Below are 21,592 nucleotides of genomic sequence, written 5' to 3' on the forward strand. Positions count from 1 at the left end.
CGTAGAAGTTTCGAAAATAGAAACGGCTGTAAAAACCGATATACAACCAAGAACGCACCATGTTGGTTTTCATGCAAAATAGCTACTTTCGTCCAATTTAAATAATGTATAATATCCAAAAACGCGTCGTTAATGATATCTTGAAATGGATGTAGATTAATTGAAAATTCTCTGGCAGTGTGTTTGGCATCTGCTCTAATTTCAATATGTGGTATATCCAATGCATCGCATATTGAATTGATGTGACAGCTTAACAAACCATTTGATGGCCCAAGTATCGCGTGAACACCAGTTTTGATTTGATTACATACTGAAAGGCAAAATAATATAACATGAAAAAAAACAATTAAGAACTTTATATTTGACGGGAGTCGAGTCTCGCATACCCAGCACCATGCTTTTCTCATTCTATTTTTCAATTTTTTCTGTTTTATAGCCACATCGCTGGTATTATGAAAAAAAAAATTTAACCACCAGGCGGCGGTGTCTCCCATATTCATTTTAGAATTAACCCATTTTTCGGCAGATAATATCTCTTCATTTGAGGAATGTACATAATCATTTTAAACATTCTGTTTTGTTTGCTGTATGACAAATAGGCATAAAACCTCGAAAAAGTAAAAAAAACAAAATATAATTACTTATAACTTGATGTGAGCATCGCCGATTTCCTTCATTTTTGCTCTTAAAAAGTACAGTGTTACATAAAATAAACATGAAAAATATGAACCTTCTAACTTTAATAATTTCCGAGTAATGAGTAAAAGCTCACAAATTTTTGTTAGAAAAAATGGAATTGCGTTCAGTTTACGCTCCATTGAAGGCTTCTGGTCTGACCAATTTGGTCGATTTTCCATACCAGCTTGCCCAGAAAAATTTCGATTTTCGAATAAACTTAAAATCGATATCTTCCTTTTTGCGACTAGGAGAGTACCAACAATAAGCACACAGACGGACAGACATCGCTTAGTCAATGCAATATTTCACGCTGATCAAGAATACATATACTTTATAGGGTTCCTGAAGCTTACTTTTGAGCGTTGCACAGAAAAAAAGAAACTGACTATACCCCCATCCCTCAGTACTATATCATCAATATCATTTGCTCAATCCCAGAAACTGACGTTTTTTTTGTTCTGAATAATTTCACGAGTGGTACTTCATTTTTGTATTGAAACCAAAGTAAGTTTCTCCCATTAGACTAGCGTTATAAAATAAATATTAATCGATTTAAAAATAAGAAACATTTGCTTTCCGTCAAAATTTGTTCTTTTTAAATTTAAACTGTTTTTGGCGATTTAAACGAAGAAAACTCTTCAAACAAAACATAGCCATACGCATGCAGCTGTTTGCAATGATTTCACAAAAAGCGCATCGAAATGATTGCCACCGTTTATTACAAACACACCGGAAGTCCAAGTGCCACCTATTTTATCCACATAACATACAAGCTATTTTTTCAGGTCAGTTTGGTTGCGATTCACCTAATAAAGACAGAAGCATGTGAAATATTGAAGAAGTAGGTTTCGCATTCTGAAGCCTATCACAATTAGATTAAAGTGTTTGTGTGTCAAAAATGGCTACATGTAAGCACATGTTATATATGTACACAGACAAAAAAAAATCCAAAAATGAAATAGCTTATGTAATTTTTTATCGTTTCATCGTTTAAATTAGGCCACATTGAGAAATTCTAAATTTTATGTTCGCAAAATTTTTCAGTCATTTTGATTGAATATTCTCTATAGGAATAGTGAAATCATCCTCACAATTAAAAAAAGTGATATATTGTAGGAATTATGTAATGTAATGTACATATCAAAAAATAATATTTCTAAGATATCTTTTTTTAATCGTCCGCTTGCGTCATTTCATTTATTGTCAATATTAATGTCGTCTTCTTTTACACAAACCATCTCTATTAATTTTTTTAAACCTTTGGTTCTTAAACTTGTATAAAGGAACGGAACCCTAGCCGTAATATAATGGTACAAACACAAAGTGTGCGTAGCAGACTATTATAGAAGTAAAAATAAATTAGTAAAAAACATTTTTGATAGGATTACATATATAAAAAAAGCTTTGTATTCTCCAGATGTTTGAGACCAATGACGCTGGAGGTTTTTTTTTTATTGTTCTAAGAAAATTCGAAATTCTTGATTCGCGAATACACCAATTAAGAATGTCCTAAGCGAAAAACAAAATATAATTCAAATTACATAAATTAGGGTTATAGGAAAGTTTATTTATTTGTCATCACGATATGCCAAAAACTATCTACCTCAATAAAAATGCAGGTTGTTACCACAGGGAGATTTTTAATCTAAATGATAATTTATTCAACTCAAATTGCTGCTATACTATTTTATTTCTACAGTTCTAAATCTAAAGTTTTTCTTACACGCAAAAAATCAAAAATTTCGAAGAATTTTAGCGAGTAACCATAAATTAAATACTTATAATAATTAAGGGCGATTATTGCAGTTCGACATACGTTTTGACGTAACTCAATGTACAATTTGACAATTTCAAAAGCGCGCCGGTACCGTCTTTGTTTACATCCATCGCCGAGGGATGAGGGGTATAATCATTTTGTCAAAACGCTCGAAGGACACTTTCACAGCACCAAGTAAATTGAGAACATTTCTGTTTTTCAAAAGGAATGAAAAATTGGTTTTTGCTCATTACTCATAAGCCGCAGCAAATAAATGTATAAAGATTCGATCGCATATTTTATAGGCGATGCTGTAGCGTTCGGGTATAAAAACCCCATAAAGTATATAAAATCTTGGCCAGTTTCCAATTTGAGATGGACCTATACATGTCCTCCTGTTTGTGTATCCACCTGTCTATTTGCGCAACTTTGTAGCAAATACTCTGCCGTTAGCGACATTAAAGACATAGCCTACAAATTTGCAAAGGAATTTGGAAATGACTTAAACTTTTCCAAGGACCCGCCCATAACACCCATACGCCTATGCAACAAAACCTTTTATTTTGAAAATAGCAAAAGAAAATTTTGTTCTTCTACTATTTTTGTTTACTTTAGCATAACGTTGATGGGTACAAAAAATTCAGTCCTGACCGAATTTAATTTTCTTACTTGTTTATTATTATATTCTTACTTGTTTATTTATTACCTTTTTAGCAAGAAATTTTCTTACTTACTTCAGCGTTATTAAATCAGTTGTCTATTTTAATAAATTCTCTTCAATATTCGGTGGATATGCCACGGGAAGTCTACACATATTCTTTACGTTGTCAGTTTGCCGTCTCTATTTTTTGCTTTTGGAATACCCATTCGCTTCTTGTCCTCCTGGACTTTTAGCCTAGGTTTATACTTTTCAATTTTTAACTATTAAAAATGTGGATTACTACCGCATGAGTCTTAATAAAAATAACGATCTATACAACTTCAGTTGCTGCTTATAGACTTTTTTTCTACCGTTCTATGTCTAAAGTTTATGATCTTTGAAGTCCTCCTTCATTTTGGTGCTACATTAAGTTATAAGGATTTTGTGCAAATGTTGTGGTAAACGTCTCTGTAATGTACAGCGATTAAAGCTAATTGATACCGGTCAACATGGCATTATGCTCTAATAAAATTTCCACGTTACATGACGATGGTTAAAGTCTTTTAACATTTGTACATTACATTTAATATTAATGGTCGCGAGTTTTAAGAGCAAGTCTGGAATAGAGTGAATCAGATAGAATGGACAGAAGTTTCGTGGTGCTATTGGTAACTGTAATATAGAGAACAGTCGCTATTGCTCACCCTTAATAAGCATCACTGATTATTATAATCCATTCATACGACACATAAGTACGGTTACCCTCTATAATAAAAACACATAACCACCACATTTGATGTAATACCCGAAATCAACAAAGCTCTACTAAAAGAGAGCTAAGATAATAACAAGATAGTTGGATAATCCCAAACTGTGAACAAAAATTTATTCACGTATATTTCTGTGAACGTTAGCAAATTTAAGCCATTAGAACTTTACTATATAAGAATAAAAATTTATGTATGAAGACACAGATGTCAGTCAATGATCCATGCAAATAAACGCGTTTTAATTTCATTGTGACGATTGCGCCCTAAGTATAGCAACTGAAGTTTTAGCACTATGAAACGGAGCTAGGCACACTAAATACCTTTTCTGTTTTACAACCACCAAATTCCTTCATGATGACCGTCATAGTATTCACACTAGTCCGCCAATTATACAAAGTTTCAATTTTTTGGGCCAACGCAGATACTAATAATTAGTTTCGAGAAACGCCCGACAACTTACGAGAAGCCCAAAACGGCTCACAATTGAGCCATACAACAAAAGGCAAAATAAGCACGAAAAATACACCACACCAAAAGCCTCCACCATAAAGCCCAAAAAAGAAGGAAGCTGAATCAACAGAACAGCACGGCGTGTGAGGTTCTTGTGATATATGGTGCAACAGCCCATAGCTTGGCCACTATCAACGCACCACTGCCAGAAGATCGATCAACCGAAAGAATTACTCCAAAATACGACGTACATCAAACAAACCAACAAACTCCATCTATATAAAAGTAATCAACGTCACAAAGCATAACGTTTTTTGAAATTTTTTTAAATTGATACAACCCAAAAAGAAAGAACTAATTATTATAATAACAGAGTTAGAATGAAAAAGCATATTTATCGGCCGCAACAATCCTACACCTTCCAGCACAAGCAAACACCATATATACAAGCTCAGATCAATCAAAAATTGATCTTTTGGAAATAGCCTCTGAAATGAGCAACATTAATAAAGACTCCACTGCATAAATTACCGCAATGAGGACATAAGAACTGAAAAATGTATAGGAACGATGCGATATTCGGCGTTTGGAGCTGGCAAAAGGTAATATACAGTGAGGACTCAAAGTCGTCCCTCGTTTTGGTCTCACGGGTTCTCCGTGTCTGGCTGGGGAGAGGGGAGTGCTAGACAGTAAGAATAGGATAAACGTAGTATGAGAATAGGATAAACGTAGTATAAGAGTAGGATAGATATAGGAAAAGAATAGATTAAGATGGGATAGTAATAGATTAAGAATAGAATAAGAATAGAATAGAGTAACTTTAATTTAGTTAGGGAGTCGCGTGGCAGTCGCTGATGCGAGAGGTCGTTTTCGAGTCGCCGGCTAAGAGAGACGTAGTTGAATAAGAAATCTCTAATAAAATAATTACAGAATAAAAGAGGGCCTGCAAAATACAAATTTCTTGTGCGTTTCCATCACCCTGGGCCGCTGCGCTGCCGCAGCCTTGGGGAAAGGGACGGAAACGTCCTCACAATACGTTCGTGTCGTAGCTTTGTAACAGTATAACTTTAAGAACTGCCAAAAAAAGTATATATATGTAACAATAATAAAAGAAACACAATAAATGTAAATATATTATAATAATTTTCTTCTTATAATTATTTTTAAATTTCAAAAAAGGGGATAAACAATCGAAAATCAACTACCGAAATGCCAACGTAATTAATAACGTCGAAATAACTGATTACAGTTCCCAGCTAAATCATTATGGTACTTAATACCAGTTCCAGCAATTTGTCATTCGATGCATCTACTGTTTACATACATACAGAACACATAAGAGATCCTTCAGCAAAAGTTATACAAGCCGTGCGAATGATTTACAGGAGTTTGACAAGTCACATAAATGTTTAAATGTAAATAACCCCAAAGTAACGGAACTATTAATAGACACCCTGGGCATCTTTTGAAATGTAAGAGTATTACTAAACGGGCAATATACGCGGCTTGCTGCAGCGCATAAAAGCTCTGCCGAAAATGTTTACCAAAAGCAAACTAATACGTGTTACTCTTAGAAAAGGATTGGAATTAAAATTACCTCAACTTCGCGATGAGAGAACAGAAGTAGATCGCTTATGCGCAGACGTAGTATTAGTAGAAAAAACAAAACGGAAAAATGAGGCAAACTGCAGTATAATTTTTGAAAACTGCCACATGTCTGCTTAATGCATTACAGTTGCTCAACTCCGTTAAAGATTTTCATGAGGTCATAGCAATTTCATTAGTAAAAACCAAACTTAAAGGTACAGCTACATGACCAATCAGTACACCAAGGATATGTAAGAATTAGCAAACCACATCGCCAATGGTTTAACAAACGACCATAACCGCAAATACGCAACTGGGTATTTAAGCCATGGTGAGAATCTGCTCCATCGTAAAGGTTAAACTTATCATTAAGGCAGACACTTTGAATGTTATTTAGTGTACAATTTTACGGAGGCAGTCGGTAGTGGCAGCACCGTATTATATTAGTTTAGGGAAAAAGAAATCCATTATTTTTATATGAATTTCAGGACTTTATTTAACATGCTTCGGATTGTCTGATTTGGGTCAAATATGCACCGTTTTGTTGTATGATTTGTTGCCATTTTAAAGGTAACTTCAAAATGCCTCTCTCATAGAAGTCCTGATCTCTATTTGCAAAAAACTCTAGTAGTCGATTTTCACAATCCTCCCTAGATTCCAATTTTTTATCATTAAAGAAATTTTGCAATGCAAGAAAAAGATGATAATCGCTTGGTGCCAAGTCCGGACTGTATGGCGGATGCATTAAAACTTCCCAACCAAGCTCCCGAAGTTTCTGGCGAGTCACTGTAGATGTGTGTGGCCTAGCGTTGTCCTGGTGGAACACGACACCTCTCCTGTTGGCCAGTTCTCGCCGTTTCTGGTCAATCGCTATCTTCGAACGGTCCAGTTGTTGACAGTAGAGATCAGAATTTAGCGTTTGGCCATATGGAAGCAATTCATAATAAATAATCCCCTTCATAATCACCATCCGTTTAAGAAATGGGTCTATCTCATTCCGTTTGGCCAAGGCTTCGTAGATGGAAATTCGATCCATCATGTTTTTTTTGTTAATTGGTGTGGCACCCAAACATCGAGCATCTTTTTGAATCCCGCTTTGTGTATATGGTTTAAAATTGTTTTATGGTTGATTTTTAGCTCCTGGGCGATGTTACGATTGCTAACATGCCGGTCAACTTCGATCATTTCTCCGATTTTATCGACATTTTCGACGACCGGCCTACCTGTGCGAGGTGCATCTTTAACATCAAAAATTCCTGAACGGAATCTACGAAACCAAAATTGCACATAATTGGCTGTTACAGTATCGGAACCATAAACGCCATTCACAATTTTAGCCGCCTGGCTTGCAGTTTCACCTTTGTCAAAGAAAAACTGTAAAATGTATCGAATTTTCTCTTTGTTCACTTCCATTTTTAACACGCTGTAACTCACAACTGAATGCACCAAACAAAAAACAGCAAAAGAATTTTTTTTACTGCGAAATGTCACCTTTCCAACGAGAATAAATCTGAAACTGTTTGATCGATACTTTACGAGAAATCTATCAGTGCAGCCATCTACCGAAAAAAGAATGGATTTCTTTTTCCCCAAACTAATATTACAGTAATTGAGAAACCAGAACCATTACTATTATCGTCAGACGATATAGGGAGCGTAGTAATTAGTACAGCAATATTTATAAAAGCCAAAACAATAACAATTATATTAGAGGTCACAGTAATCGCCATGAACGTGGCCGGAGGAGACACCGCAGACAAACGGAAACTACTTGTACTATACGAGTAGCACCATCAGAAAAGATCAATCAGGAATAAAAATAATAATTAAGCTTAAACGGTTAATTTAATGAAAAATTAGAAAGTAAAAAATTTGTATTTAATAAATATCTGAATGTGTTAATGTTTCTAGTAGTTTAAATAATTTTTTTCTTAAAAATAAATATTTGATGATTCTCAATAAGCGTTCATAATAAATAGTAATGATTGGAAAACTTACCTTTTTACCAAAAACAAAAAAGAAAAGGATTTAACATTATAACTAGTTTATTGTTACAATAACATTTGCTTAATAAAAAAAAGTAAAAAATGCTAATAAAGGAACTGTAATATAGAAACTGTGGAAAAAAATTGTAAGAAATTTTGAAACGTGATAAGTATGGCATACCAATTAATTTAATTGAAATAAATTTTGTCTATAATAAATTCTTTCGTATTTTATTGTTGATATTGATACCTACATGCTAAACAAAGTTTGCAAAGACAACGCAGCATAGGGTACCGGATGTCTCTGGAAGAAATCTATTATAAGTTCTACACCGATAACATATATGGAGACGCCTCCGCCCAGCATGTTATGAAATGGGAATACCAGAAAAAATACTGTCTGAGGCTTTATTAAACGTGTAAATCTGGCGGAAACTTGTCACTTTTATTGTAAATATATTTTCCTTTTAAATTGGAATTTTCTTTTTCATATAAGAGAAAGACAAATGCCAAGTCATTAAGTTATAAATGGTTTTGTAAGGAATCATAAAGTGTGTATGTTTGGTTGAATAGCCAGCAATGACTTAACGGATAATGAATAAAATGGACAAACAATACGACTAATAGATAGAGCTGACAGCATCTTTGTCATAAACCATATTTTAATTTATTTTTTTTACATTTATATTATTTTTTGTAGTTTTGTTGTAACACGTCAACTGGGCTAATCAAGCCAGATTGAATGACAGAAGACCAGCATATATATAAAATTGCAAACTTCTAAAGTCAAAAAAAACATAAACAAGCCTCTAAGGTACTTACCAAACGCATTTTAATTTCATAGTGATGTTTGCCAATAAAGTATCGCAAGTGAGTTCTTAAAGCTACGATGCTGAGCTAGATAGATTAAATAGCGCTCCTCTCTTATAATAAAGAAATTATTAGAGTTAACGTTCATTCGTTACTTTTTAATATTTGTGCGATGGGTTGAAGATCGCTTTATTATAAGCACGTAGATTATATAAGACAATTAGAGTGTAGCGGAGCAAATCGTTGAAAGAAATATAAAAGTAAAAGAACGTAACCACATGCAAATTATTAAAGAAGCTCAAGGCCGTTGCTATAACGTTGATCGAAACTGTGCGATCTTTCATTCTTCGGAATGTGACATAGACACATTAAAATATACGTAAGCAAATGGAACCCTTGGAACTTATGAGTCTTCCCGACACAGAAAACGAATCCGTAAGCCAAATTTTATTCAAAATACGCTGCTTTACAAGATGTATTTACAACTAAAAAATAATTATTTCCAATAAATTCTACAGTGAGCATAAAAAACATTTGTTCTTATTAATACTAGAACAACCGATACTTTTCCTGTACCTATTGGTACCAAATAATATTCATGAAGCCTCCTCCGTTGTAACAATAAAGATAATAACCCGAAATTTGACGTAAATAATTGCTTATCGACTAGAAACGTAAGGTTGAAAAATGTGATTTGTGGTCATATATGCCCACAAAAATAAGAAACCGGAACTATGTAAAAAAACAACGAAGGGCCTCTTTTTATTTTTGTCTATAATCCTCCATCCCGTAAATATATTCACGAAAAATTGTTGTCTGAATCGGCTCCCTAGCACATTCACAGTTCGAAATATCAGAAAGTATGGCTATTAAGTTTATCGTGGCTAGCTTGTCGGACTTTTTAAATATAAAAAAAGTAATAATCACAAGAAAAATCAATAAAAATTTCGTTTGTTATATGTTAGATACTTTTTAGTGTCCATTTTTATTTGTCTTCTGCAATATGTTTGCCCAAAAATACGAATGTGTATCCGTTCATTTAATCTATTGTCCGTCGGCTGTAACAACGACATCTGTAATCTGATATCGTACGATTTGTATAATAAAAACTATATTATAAACGTCAAAAGAGTCAAAAGTTCGGTGGCTGCAATCGGATAGACACACGCGTCATTGAAAAGCTAGCTTTTTCGGCAGTAGTAGGAGGTTTCCATCTTTATTCCACTGACACTGCACAGACATTAAAAAATACAAGTGCTACAACCTTACGAAAGCGGACGAACAAACAACACTCGATATACTTGCCAGACAAGCTAATCTTATATACGCACCTTGCACTACCACTCCATCGCCCTATTATTTTAAATGAAAAACTTCGAAGTTTGACGCGATGACGCCTGCATCCTACTCTCCTTTCTCAATGGAAAAAAAAAATTGCGCATTTATTACATGCATAAACACATAAGCAAAAAATAGGCCTTTACTTATAAAAAAAATAAATAAACATAAGGTCGCTATTGAAATATTTTCCATGTGAAGCTTTAATTAAGACACTGTTTCCTTTTAAAACGTGTATATGCCTACTGCTTGCAAATTATCACTTTTTTAGAAGTATTAAAACAAACGGTACAAGGAAGAACCATGGTCGAAACAGTTATTGTAGATGTGACCGATGGTGATGCATAACTATTTCTATTCGTTAAATTTTAACAATGAAACGATATTAAAAAAGAAGAAAATAAATATTAAAAAATTTGTGGGTTAATCCACTACCGGAACGATTTACACAATACTGAGAACTGGTAGCGAAGATAAAATTGAAATTTACAACAACAATAGTAACAAGCAATATAAGGAAATATTTAGTCGAACATATGTCAGATCATGCATTATAATCATGTAAACACATAAAAAAATATCAAGAATAATCTTCTAAAATATTTAAGAGAAAACTACAATAACGTCTTATTATTACACAAGAAAAAAAGACAATAACAATAACAACAAGAAAACAAAAATAAGAAGTAAACAGCGCATAACTACTAGACCGGGGAATCGTTGATAGTTACGAGGGCACAAAAGATTTTCATAAAATTTCTTTGAAATTTGAAGAAAGAAAAGTGGCGTAAAAATTAGTACAAATTTAAGGAAAGGAAGCATACTTCTTTTTACGTGCACTTGTCTATATACATGTTGTTATCTGCTTAATCGTTTAGCAAACTCCTTGACAGACTCATTTTGAAATTCCAGTGTGGGTTAAACAAGTCGAGTAGTTAACAGAACCAGGAAGCCCTTTGCACTAAAATAAACATAAGAAAATGAGCATGAAATCCGCTATGCAATGCGCTTTTTTTCACAGTCAATGGCAAACAGCAAGTATACAAAAAATTAACTATTTAGCTACATGTAACGACGATAACATTCGACGCATATCTCTTTAACATAATCATCATTCCCACCAACAAAAACAACAATCAGCAAAACTTTACTAAAGTTTCAGCGAATTCCCCAACTTGCGAGGACCTACCTTCAAGACCCAGCAAACCAGCGGCAACCGAACATGCAGCACTGTGCGATCATCAAAATAAACGCTGTAACGTCCACATGCGTAGGTGTAGTGGGTTTCTGTCGCTCTTTACAAAAAGAGTAGTGTCACATATAATAGGGGAATTCCGCTAATCAAGATTTCTTTTCATAATTCTCCGCTCACATAGTGGCACCAATTAAAGAGAGAATTATGAAAAGAGAATAAAGTTTAAAGCCCGTCTATATAGCATAAGGTTTTGCATAAGCAAATCCCGTGTTTCTTTTTTTTTTTTGATGACGAAGACAAGGGAGAATACTGACGAGACAGATCAAAAGAGTCGGCAATTATAGTTGAAGATTTAGTCTTAGACATGATAGTGAGCAAAAAGAAGTAGATAGTCGTTTAGTAAGACTAGAGCGCTTCGGCAGTAGTACAAAAATTAAAAGAAAACAAAAATCTCCGAGAACTGTAGTGGAAATTAAAAATCATTTTTTCATCCTTGAAATAACTAGAATTAAAGCCTAATTAACCGCTTCATTGGCTTATTGAGAAATAATCGCATAAAATTGTTTTGAAATTTACATTAAATTAGTGAAGATCGGATCTCAAATCTTCGCTTTACTATAACAATTAAGACGAATTCCAATAAACGGGTTAAATGAAAAGTGAATATAATAGAACGGGATTAATTAAAAGAGAGGAATAGAAGTACAACAAGCTAGCAATGTAAACGCCTTGTGAAGAAAGGAAAGAAGAAAACCTCGCACGAAGTAAGAAATGTGTCTAAAAGAAAAATTAATTAAACAAAATAAAAGAAAACTTTAAGAAAATTGATTTGTGAAAAAATTGTTTACAAATTATGCTAGAATTAAGAAATAATAAAAAAATAAGTAAAAATGATGTTCATTATAACACTTATTAAATAGATGAAGAGGAGGTTTTGCGAAGATGAGGTAAGTAAGCAAATGAGTGTATGTGTGTGTGGATGTAACCACAGATGGTGACTCAACGGGCCAACAGCTACAAGAACCCAGACTAATGGAAAAACTAACAAGAGAGATTGACCGTGATTTGACGTCACGTCAACAATACCTGTGGTAGGTTAAATTCTTTCCTTTTTATGTATATTAACTGAGTTAGCCAGGTTTTACAAAACACGACACCAGCTCTAAAAAAAAAAAAACGAGTTACAACGTATTTATTCATTTATAGTGTACACTAAGACAGTATACACACATATTTTTTGTTACCATTACTTCATTTATCCGATTATTATTATTTACTCATTCTTTTTTTTAACGTTTAAAATTATTTTCAATTTCATCTTGATGTGAATAAACATACATAGAGAACTTTTTCTTTTATATTAATATTGTTAATTGTCAGATATGTTTATGTGGTGATGCCTTCATATTCAATTACTTAACTTTGCATCTGACAATTTCTATACTTACAGAGAAAACAATAAAAATCATTGTGAAGTTTACTAAAAAACACGTGTTTAACATAAATTGTTATTTTTCCGTTGGGTAGAGGCTAAATTGTCGACGACAATAATTCGGTTAATGTAATTTTGATGTGAGTTAAATATAAATATATTTAAACTAATTCGAATAGGCTACAAAGAATGAATATAGTGCATGTTAACTTTTTATAGCAAAGCTCATTTAGTGGAATTTTCTCCAACAACAGCAGAATGGAATATTTGAGGAGGGAAGCTAGACATGTAGTCATGGACAATAATTGTCAAGAAAGTAATTTCAAAAAACCATATTACATAGATCTATTAAAAAGACTGCTTATTCTATGTTACATAGTTTTTGCAGTCCGCAACTCCTAATCAGCAAATCATACTAGGAATTATATGGAATTCTAAGCAACCATTATATTCCACTTACAATCATTCACCGAGAAAGAATAAACTTTCACAAGGCGACAGATGATGATGCCAAAATAGTGGCTAAATGGTTCGCCAGAGTAAAAAAATTAACACTAAATTTGGTGAGCATCTAAAGGTATTCATTAAAAACAGATTCATAATGGGTTCTCTTCATCGGATTGTGTGAAGAGAAAGATACATTCACTTCATGATGCATTAAAAAAAAGCATGGATACTCGAAGTTAAGATTTCATCTAATGCTAATAGTGTTGACAGTCATGCTAATTGCACTAATAAATTCAGCCTTAATAAATATCCGAATAACAAATAGAAACACGGCAATGAGAATTGAGGAAGCAAGGAACATAAATCATGCAATCAACGCGAATGGAAAGACCATTATCCGTAACATTGCAAGTTCAGGGAAAGACATCTAACATTTAAAGTAAAATAGGCCACATTGTCTCAGCGTGTCGTATTGTGGACAAATCTCAGGGTGTTTTATATACGTTGCCAGTAGAAGTGGACAGTGTTGGTGTTACAGCAACATGTGACACAGGAGGTATCTGCACATTACTCTCATCATTTTTAAAACACAAGATCCTGAAAATAAAGTTTCGAAGATGCAACAACTCTTACATTAACTATAGTGGTGATATCATATCAGCTGTTGGTGAGTATAACGTAAAAATCACTTGCAACGATATCACGAAACAGCGTGCTGTAGTAGTACGGGAAACAGCAAATCCTCTACTCCCTAGTCGCTCATTTCTCAGAGCCATTTATTTTGAATTACGTCAATTAAATGAAATTGAGCTACAAAAAGATTACACATACATCCCTGATCAAATCAAAACTCAATTCAGTCAAGATTCATTAATCGATCAGGCATTTGTAATAATATCAGAATTATATTAAACATTGATCAAAATGACAAACCAATTTGCTTCAAGTCCAGACCATTATTACTCGCTTGGACAGCAAAAATAGAACAAGACCTAAATGACCCAATCGAATTAGGTTTTCCTAGAGCGAGGAAAGGCGGTGCAATTTTTACTAAAATTTACCTTTCTCATGTATACAATCAAATTCAGTTAGATGATCAACTTCAATTGCTTTGCGCTTGAAGCACGCATGTAGCCACAGTTGCAGTAAGACGCCTACTATTTGCTGCTAAAACGGTGGCAGCCATATTTGAAAAAACAATGGAAAATTTGGTGCGTAACATCCCCAATGTTCTGTCCAACATCTGAAACCATTAAAAGCCGTTATACAAAACTTGTAAACCAGTAGTCTTAAACTAAATTTAAAAATAAATGCGCATTTTTTCAACGGGAGGTCTTATATCTACGATTTACCATTGACGGTAATGGATTAAAAAATTAACGATCCTATTTTCAGCGTCTCAGACCGTCTGAGAATTAAGAGCTTTTATTGGATTGGCTAATTATTATTCCCATATTATAAAGATCAAAGCTTTAGGGAGATCATATGTATAGTGAGCAGGTATAGATGAAGAAATAGAATCAATGATGGAAGCATGTAAGCCTTGCCAAGTGTTACGTAGTAGTACGACAAAAAGTTCACTGATCCCTTGGATGTCTTGTGATAAAATATTGTGCAGAATACACGTTGAGTACAGAGTCCCAATTAATAACAATTATTTCCCATTGATCGTTGACTCTTTTTTGAAACGGGTTGAAGTATTTCACACAAAAAATTTTTCTTCAGGCTTTACAATTACTAAATTTTGCGAATTTTTTTCACGTTACGGTGTACAAGAAAGTGTTTTTAGAAATAACGGAAGACAATTTTTGTCGATCGAATTTCAAGAACTTCTATCGATGATTTAATTAGACATATACTTACCGCTCCTGGACAGCTATCAACCAAAGGATAAGCTGAAAGCTTTGCGAAAGCTTTTAAAAAGTCTACTCTTACTAAATTAAGGTAAGTCTTCGTTGTGATATAGAGAAGATGATTCAGCAAATATTGATTGACTACCGAAAGACTACACATTGTGCAACAAGAGACTCTGAGTCTAAAGTATTTTTTGGAATATCGTTGAGAACACAAAAAGCAAATTAAAAGAAGTACAGTCTAATTATATAAGCAATTATAAAAGCAAACAAAACTTTGAATTTACAGATGGTTAACAAGTGGTTGTTGGAGACAATAGCATTGTCAACAAACTTAATTGGATGGAAGCCATAATTAAGCTTGGACCAAGACCATATTCCTACATATTAAGTCACAATAGCAAAAGAATAAAATGCCCTCTAAACGAAATATCGAACAAAATGAATCAAGAAATTAGTTGTACTGTGGCAAATGTGCAAAAATATGCACAGACAACGGTTCCCAAAGCGACGACATCTACAAATAAGTCAACAACTCACGCCAATGTAGAAACAAATACCGGGAAAACTTTAAAGCCCACAACACATGATAAAATTACCAAAATATAAAGTGCATTGAATTTTCCCTACTTGAAATATAATGTAAGTTACCAGCCCAAGAGGGCTCCGACAAATCTAACAATTATTTGATATTAAATTACTAAATTCTTTATCCGACAATTCCTATACTCATAGAGAAAATAATAAAATGAAGATTACCAAACTAACTAAGAAACAGACGTGTTTAGGATAGGTTAGAATTTTTTTACTCGGTGTACCAAATTAATAAATATCGATTTTTAAATATTTTCTTATGTATTGAAAATGATGTAGAACCCCTTTTTATAACCGGAAAGTAAGTTTAGGGTTATGAGGAGCTAAGCTCGAGGTTCCCAGTCCTTGGCGCATAACATCGCGCCTACCCGGTTAGTTAGATAAGCTTTGTCTGCACATGTTTTCGTCGTCGTGGTATTAAGGACACGTGCATTCAGTAACTAATTGCAGTGTGTTCGGCGAACTTCGTTGTATTAGTAGGGACAAGGACAAGAAATCTCCTTTTATATGCTGACTATATAAATATGAATAAGATTACATTGAAGCAAAAATGCCTATTCTTTCTCATAAATGATTTTCTTGAGAGATCGTGTGATGAACGGATATTCTCCTTGCTGGTTTTGTGAATATCTTTTGTGACATTTCTTTTAATTACAACCCTGCATTGGTTTATTAACTTCAATGACTATTATTAGCTATTAAGAAGGAAAAATTTGATATGCCCGAAAAAAGCAAGTAGACAGAGGAGAGCCAAGAGCAAGAAACCGGATCGGGAGTTTTAAGTTGTGTGTGACAAATCATTAAAAAGATAATTTAAAAAAAAACAAAAGCTTGCAAATAAAATATTTTAGTTTTGCAAATCAAATATATTAAAGTGAAAATAATATAACGCTAAAATAATTCTTAAAAAATGGTGTAGAAGAAAGTTGAGAAAACAAAGTTTGGTTTTATTGTAGTTAAAATTCTTCATCTTCCTTCTTTGAATTAAAAGGAAACAAATACTTTTCAGCTCCATTATTGGTAAGGAAAAAGGGGTCGAAAAGTTAAATGAAAGAAAACTTTTGAAACACTTTGAATTACTTGAAACACATTTTTAAAACCTAAGTGAAAAACTTTGAAAGTGAATTAAATATGTGAAAATCCTCGAACATGACAAACTTCTAAACATATACTTAAAGGAAAAAGCGACATGTATATAATCTACATATATATGTGCTAACCATCGTAATGTATTAGCAAAAATAGCGAACAACAACAAAAAAAATGAAATTGTTTGCATGACCTTGAATATAGTTACGAACGATTGAACGTTTACAAAATTAATAATTAAATTCAACTTTGAAACACATGAAGTTAACAGTTCGTTGCTAATCTAAATTGCTAAGTGCTCTTGTGTATGTGTAATAACAATGGAAATTAAATACGTAATAGTATCCCATAATAGTAGTATCTTTTCACAATCACTATATAAGAAACTAAAAGAAAAATATTTCAAAAAAAAAGAAAACAGGTGTGTAAATAAATTTCCATAAACAATAGAGCACAAAACTGACAGTAACAGCAGCGACTGTAGAACACGACAAATCGAGTACTACTTCTTCTCTTCATTTCATGTCTTATTTCTCAAAAGCGCACAACAACGGTAATTACCTTCAGTCTTCATATCTCTAACTCTTTCACCGTCTTAAATACCAGTATCATCATCAGTAGCAGCGGGTATACAGCGCTCCAGTGTTGTTAACACCATCAAGTTTTTCATCATATTTTCTTTCTTATATGTATTCCATATTTTTTTTTGTAACTTAACGTAAATTAAATAGCTAGCTAATTAAGTAGGTATATATTCGCATATTTCATTCTATTTCCTTTTATTTCCCTTTATTAGTATTGAACGTTTAATAGAAGCCTAATGATAGACGATTAAGGATTTCTTTCTTTTTTATATTATCAATTAATATTCCCTTCTTTACTGATGCGTACTTAACTAAAGGGAGAAATAAAAAAGTGTTACAATCTTTTTTGAAGAGGCAAGTAATATATAGAAGCCATCCAACCCAACTTTAGCATCTCTCACACAAAATCATGGGCCGAACGAGATAGGACTGAGCACGGAGTGGGCCAGTTCATAAGATAATCGCCTACGGTAAGTCTGTTTCGTTCGTCCGTTTCTTAAGGAATTTGGCACGTGTATTTCTTTAGTGTAACCGTGTTCGACGTTGTGAAAAGAAGATCTGTGTAATCAGATTTCGATCACTTGAAAAGAGAAGGCTGAATTTTGGTGTACGTGTTTTGTTTGAGCTTATTAATGATGAAATTAATTCATCATTTCTGCTGAGTCAGCTAGTTGCCTCTATTCTGTAAAAAGTTTCTTTGCATATCTTTCCCATGCGCTTATGGCATTATAGATCGTTGTAAAGTTGTCGTTTTGGAAGGGATCTGTGTAAAGTATCTCCTCCTAAGATGATCTTTATTTTATCAAAGCGCCACCTAAGCTACTCGGCTTCAAGGGCCCAAGTCTTCCTTCGTCTATGTTGTGCCAAAATTAACTTGCCTAGAGGAGTCTCTATCTAAATGCTTGCGATTGAAAGGCATATGAGTTCTAAATTAGAATCTGCCTCTCCTTATTTTATCTTCCTTATCTTATTTATACTTTATTTTCTAGTGTAATTATTATCTTACATGTCTACGAATGTTGTAATCAGAAAAATTGGTATATGAGTTTAACTTCGAATTGCATTTCTTTTAGATGACAAATTGGGCTACTGAAGAATGCAATTCGAAACGTTTTGAAGTGTGGCATACTTTGTTATTTTGTTATCTTAATGAAATTTTGTTCACAATTATAAATTATGACAAACTTCAAGTGGACGCAAATCAGCACCGTTATTTAGTTACACTACAATTATTTATTATAGATTTATTTTGTGGGCTTTGCTCCCTGTAACGATCTTTATGAAAAATAATGTTTATGGCAGAAAAGTCTTGAATATTATTTGATGAAAATAGGCAAAAGCAGATTAGAGCTTTCAACAATGCGATTATATGGAAACAGACCATTATTTTAGACATATTATTACGAAAATAAATTAAAAATTATGTTTAATGAAGACCTAAGGTGTTGAAATATACGTCCTGCCCGAACAAAACGTTTTTACTTCCCTTTAGTTTTTTAGATTTAAATCTCATCTCTGAGAAAATATAAAACTTGACATCACGTGATGGAAGTTAAAAAAGCATGCAACTGCATATAAGCACAATACTTATCATGCATTATATTGTTAATCAATTCAATTTATATTTAAATTTATTTAACTAACTTAGTTAAAATTGAGTTACCACAGTTTATAAATAATATGATATTTAAAATATAAAAAGCTATGTAAATTAATAAAGAAAGAAATTTTTTATTTTCTGACATCTGAGTCCAGCAGTAGAGTGAATTATTAGAACAATCGATTTGAAAATATTTTACGTATTATTTTAAGCGTAATGTAGTTGCAAAGATGAAGTCAAGATCATCGCTGTGTTCTTGTTGAGAAAGAAACAATAACAGCAAATTCTAGTGAAACTGGAAATTGAGCAACAAAGAAGTGCAGTAAAGAGAAAAAATGTAAACGTTAATAATACAAGATTTTCATACCTAAATTCAAAGATTTTCTCAAGCAATTTTAGTATTCAACTGCAGTATTTACAATCTAACGAGCTGGCGAAAGGGCCTATGAGTCACGTGTCAGTCTTCCCGTGTCTTAAGTGCTTTTCCGAAATATTTTTATATATACTAAAAGATTTAAATTGTTGAAATTTCCTTCTAAGAAAAGCTACATAAACTACAGGATCATCCATATTGTAGTTCTGAAAATAAATCAACTTATTGGAGAAAAACTTCATGAACCATGTAATTTCCAAAAACGTATATGTGAGCTTGCCACAAAAAACATGCGTCATATTTGTGTTCAACATTTTAATTTAGGATTATTTTGGTGTATTGACTTGCTTTAAAAACCCTGAACTCTCAACAAGATTTTTTGTGTTATAGGTGAAATAAAAAAGTTTCATGTGGAGAACCGGAAAAAATTGTCTAACATAATATAAGCATCTTGAGACACCGCGCAATTAAGCAATCCTTCTTCAAGTTGTGAGGGAGAGGTGATAAAGTCAAACAAGCATATTCTGTATGCATATGTATTGATAAACATCTTCAACATCTTACATGTTAGATTAAACCATTGGCAAACTATAACCCAAGCTTTGCTGGCGTCATTAATAATAAAGAAATAAGCGCGAAGCACCTGAATTTTTATTAGGGCTGGGTAAGAACAGGAAATTACATTAATAAAAGGAACGATAGATTCTGACTGGTAATCCAAATTCATTTTCCAACTATCGAGAATAATTTTCAACCCTTTTTGGTGTTTTATATTGTAGGCGTCTTTTTCGTACGTCCATTGCGTTGAGCCACGTCGCTGTTCATATCATAAGGCTTAAAAACAGGAAATCATCGCCACCAATCCTGAATGTGAACAGTCTTTTTACAATCAAAAATATAGGGTTGGTTAATTCACGAAATTTGAATGTTTTTATTATGTTCAAAATAGCAAGCGTAACTACATCAAAATAACTGTAACTTATAAACAAATAATTCAAATAACTTGACATATAAACAATCGTTGTTGGGGGAGTGTCACTTTCTCAAAATAGTAGGAACTTCTTGATGGAGAAAAAACCTTGTTTCAGCCCCAGGATATATTCACTTTTGCTGTATAACCTATGCATATAGCATATATACCTTCATGCACCTTACATGTGCAGTTACAAGTTTTGAAAATCAGCTGACATGGCAGTATTATTTGCAATTTCAATTAACAAAGAAGCGTAGTCCCATAGGACCCTCGACCATTCTGTTATTTCAAAAGGTTTTGATCACGATTCATTTTATACAGCCAAAACAATTCCATATAACATTAAAATTTCAAAGCTTTTTTTTTAGGTCACCAAACTAAACCGACTCACCGAGTTGTGTTAATCATTTACCGTATATTTTTTAGCCAACTTAGTTAGTTAGAGTATTGATTTTATAAGCAAGTACGTATGTACCTTTTTTGCATGCATGAAAAGAATCCGTCTCATCAACATATTGAATATCATACATTAAAGTGGTATCTGGTAACATGCCCTTATTTCGATTTATAGTGTGTACAGCATACTTGAAAGCTAATTCCGTGGAACTATTCACTTCACTTTTTGAGAAAATTGCTCCTAAAATGATAGCGTCAATACACGTTCAATACCATATCAATTTATATGGATTGCTACTTTGCATTTCTTTATTTGATATTAACATTTCGGAACAATACATACCAATTCTTATAATTGGAGGCAAAGATTCCACGTTCAGTATGTTAATTACCAATGTAAAAATATAATGCGTTCTCATTTATAACTATTACTATTAATTGCTTTTAAAAATTAATCTCACACTGTTTTCAATTGTCAGTATACAATTCACATTGTTCTATTCCAGCCAAGTAGTAGCAAAAAACATAAGAATGCAAAACCACACAACCCTCTTTGGTTAAGAAAACATTAGTAAGGTATCACTTTTAGCTAAAAAAAAAAAAGCAAAACAAATTTTAAACGGTTTCGACTGAAATCTTTAAAACCTATTACTAGCTTCTGGTAGAGCGAAAGAGAATGCATATTAATCACCTATTCGTTATTTAAGACTAAATGAAAAGCAGCCATATGCACGTAAATACACACATAAGTAAATGAACTAACTCTATTTTTTTATTCATTAAGGTATTTACAGGTCCACGTTTTAACAATTCATAAACAGATATGCGATTGTCAAAAATATGATGAGATGAAAACGAATTTATTACACTTTGAAAAATATATATTTGTGGTCACACACTTAATATTCCTCGGATTAATTTATGACAGCTCATCATGTTTATTGACGTAAGGAAAGGTTTTCTCGACTTCATCATCCGTTTTTTTCAAAAATGGGTCTAAGTTTATTTAAATCGCTTTTATGTAATTTTATACAGGCAAGTA

The 21,592-nt window shown here is 33.0% G+C and overlaps 1 protein-coding gene across 2 annotated transcripts in view; it reads right to left on the minus strand.

Annotated features, from left to right (window-relative positions):
* The window catches only part of LOC119643663 (glutamate receptor ionotropic, kainate 1), a 35,906-nt gene extending 14,649 nt beyond the window's left edge, over window positions 1-21,257 (minus strand). For both annotated transcript variants that reach the window (XR_005248368.1, XM_038043059.1), the window contains exons 1-4: window positions 21,242-21,257; window positions 20,894-21,139; window positions 20,630-20,791; window positions 59-310 (exon numbers count right to left, since the gene is read on the minus strand). Coding sequence is in view for 1 of the 2 variants with exons in the window: in XM_038043059.1 (XP_037898987.1) it covers window positions 59-310; window positions 20,630-20,791; window positions 20,894-20,969 (490 nt within the window). In the remaining variant the exon portion in view is untranslated. The remainder of the gene's footprint in view (window positions 1-58; window positions 311-20,629; window positions 20,792-20,893; window positions 21,140-21,241) is intronic.
* Window positions 21,258-21,592: the final 335 nt, after the last annotated feature.

Source organism: Glossina fuscipes, unplaced genomic scaffold (genome assembly GCF_014805625.2).
Source record: "Glossina fuscipes isolate IAEA_lab_2018 unplaced genomic scaffold, Yale_Gfus_2 61514, whole genome shotgun sequence".
NCBI lineage: Eukaryota > Metazoa > Arthropoda > Insecta > Diptera > Glossinidae > Glossina > Glossina fuscipes.